Genomic DNA, 2,788 nt, shown 5'->3' with positions numbered 1-2,788 from the left:
AATTAAGCCTCAGGTCAATTAATTCCTGCCTCGCAGCAGCTAATTACTCCCCCCAGGTCCAGGTTAATTAATTGCACCGCTAATTACCCCCCCCCCGGTGTAATTAACTCCCCCACCTCAGCTGAGTTTTCCCCTTCCAGCACGCAAACGAGCCCCCCACCCCGGCGGTAATTAATTATGCAGAGCGGCTTAATTACCCGCCCCGAGCGCTAATTACCCCCCCAGGAGTGTTAATTAGCGGTGGCTCGTTAGGCGGTACTCACGGTAGCCCATGCCCTGCAGGAAGTACTTGAAGGCCTCGGTGAGCTTGGCCGGCTGCGCGGGTGGGGCCGTGACCTCCGACCCCTCCCCGGTGACCTCTGACCCCTGGCTGACCTCTGACCTCGCGACCCCGGTAAGGCCCGGTCCCCCCCCCCCAGCAGTCCTCTGAGCCCCTGTGACCTCTGACCCTCTGTGACCCCATGACCTCTGACCCCATGACCTCTGACCCTGTGTGACCCCATGGGGGGTGTCATGTGACCTCAGAGGAGGCCCGGTGACATCACAGGAGGCCCGGTGACATCACCAGTGACGTCACTCACCATGGCGTCCTTGTGGGGGGAGTTGTCGCCCACCACCAGCAGCACCGGGCAGCTGGGGGGGCAAAGGTCAGGGGTCGCGGGGGGGTCACGGGGGTCACGTGGGGTCACGGGGGTCACGTGGGGTCAGGGGTCAGGGGTCACTCACCGCAGGCTGTTGGCCCCGCTGCGCTGCAGGCCCAGGTCCCCGCGGCTGCAAGGGGGGTGTCCCAGTTCATCCTAGTGCCTCCCAGTTTGATCCCAGTTCCCCCTATTTTCTCCCCAGTTCCCTCCCAGTTCTCTCCCAGTCCCTCCCAGTTCCCTTCCAGTTCCCCTCAGCTCAATCCCAGTTGCTCCCAGTCCCTCCCAGCCCCCCGGTACCCCCCCCAGCTCCATCCCAGTTCAATCCCAATTCCTCCCAGTTTGATCCCAGTTTCCCCAGTACCCTCCCACTCCATCCCAGTCTGATCCCAGTGCCCCCAAATCCCATCCCAGACCCCCCCCAGTCCCCTCCCAGTCCTCCCAGCCCCCCAGTTCGATCCCAGTCCCCCCCGGTTCAATCCCAGTTCAGTCCCAGTCCTCCTAGCCCAGTCCCAGTCCCTCCCAGTTCCCTCCCAATCCCCCCCGGTTCAATCCCAGTTCAATCCCAGTCCCCCCCAGTCCCCTCGCAGTCCCCCCCAGTCCCCTCGCAGTCCCCTGCCAGTCCCCCCCAGTCCCCCCCAGTCCCCCCCCAGTCCCCCCAGTTCCATCCCAGTCCCCCCCCGGTTCAATCCCAGTGCTCCTAGCCCAGTCCCAGTCCCCCCCCAGTTCCCTCCCAGTCCCCCCCGGTTCAATCCCAGTTCAATCCCAGTTCGATGCCAGTCCTCCTAGCCCAATCCCAGTCCCTCCCAGCCCCTCCCAGCCCCCCCAGTTCCCTCCCAGTCCGCCCCGGTTCAATCCCAGTTCAGTCCCAGTCCTCCTAGCCCAGTCCCAGTCCCCTCCCAGTCCCTCCCAGTCCCCTCCCAGTCCCCACCAGTCCCCCCAGTTCCATTCCAGCCCCTCCCAGTTCCCTCCCAGTTCAATCCCAGCTCGATCCCAGTGCTCCGAGGGCAGTCCCAGTGCCCCGCAGCCCCGCCGCAGCGCCCCCAGTTTGCCCAGTACCTGTTGTACATGGCCCAGAGCAGGGGGGCGTTGGGCGCCGCCCCCAGCCGCCGCCGGGCCTGCTGCACCGGGGGAGGGGCGGCCGCCAGCTCCTCCTGCGGCCTGCGCGTCACAGCCCCGCCCCTGCCCCGCCCCTGCCCCGCCCCCATGTCACAGCCCCGCCCCCACCCCGCCCCCACCCTGTGACCCACAAGTGACCCTCCCCCAACCCTTAACTGAGCTCCCTGACCCATAAGTGCCCCCCCCGACCCACAAGTGGCCCTTGGGGCCTCCAGGTGGACTCTGGGCCCCCCAAGTGCCCCCCACAGGCCCCCCAAGTGCCCCTTGAGGGCCCCCAAAACTGACCCCCAGGACCCACAAGTGGCCCTCCCCAGACCCCCAAGCGCCCCCCGGACCCACAAGTGGCCCCCCACGGGACCCCCAAGTGCCCCCCCGCCCGACCTGCGTGAAGAGGTGCGCCAGGATGAGCTCGCTGCTGGAGGACGTCAGGCCCGACAGCTGGGGGGGCACCCGTGGGACCCACGGCGACCCACGGCGACCCACCGCGATCCACCGGCACCCACAGACACCGTAGGGAGCCACCGCGACCCACAGCGACCCACAGCGACCCACAGACACCGTAGGGACCCACAGCGACCCGCAGTGACCCACGGCGACCCACAGACACCCACAGACACGGTAGGGACCCACAGCGACCCACAGACACCGTAGGGACCCACAGCGACCCACAGCGACCCACAGCGACCCACAGACACCGTAGGGACCCACAGCGACCCACAGCGACCCACAGACACCACAGTGACCCACAGTGACCCACAGCGACCCACAGCGACCCACAGACACCACAGCGACCCACAGCGACCCACAGACACCACAGTGACCCACAGTGACCCACAGCGACCCACAGCGACCCACAGACACCACAGCGACCCACAGCGACCCACAGACACCGTAGGGACCCACCGTGACCCACAGCGACCCACAGCGACCCACAGACACCGTAGGGACCCACAGCGGCCCACAGCGACCCACGGCGACCCACAGACACCGTAGGGACCCACAGCGACCCACAGCGACCCACAGCGACCCAC

General features: G+C 67.1%; 1 protein-coding gene across 1 annotated transcript; it reads right to left on the bottom strand.

Moving 5' to 3' along the window:
• Nucleotides 1-521: 521 nt before the first annotated feature.
• On the bottom strand, nucleotides 522-2,195 carry LOC147596101 (protein NDRG2-like; the record flags this gene model as incomplete). Its single annotated transcript, XM_086771664.1, has 4 exons — nucleotides 522-633; nucleotides 727-771; nucleotides 1,698-1,792; nucleotides 2,139-2,195. Coding segments are annotated over 4 exons (309 nt in total), but the record flags the coding sequence as incomplete, so codon positions are not given.
• Between the last annotated feature and the right edge of the window lie 593 nt (nucleotides 2,196-2,788).

This window comes from Chlamydotis macqueenii, unplaced genomic scaffold (genome assembly GCF_036417535.1).
Source record: "Chlamydotis macqueenii isolate bChlMac1 unplaced genomic scaffold, bChlMac1.mat HAP1_SCAFFOLD_172, whole genome shotgun sequence".
Classification (NCBI taxonomy): domain Eukaryota; kingdom Metazoa; phylum Chordata; class Aves; order Otidiformes; family Otididae; genus Chlamydotis; species Chlamydotis macqueenii.
This window is presented reverse-complemented; position numbering and strand designations above follow the sequence as displayed.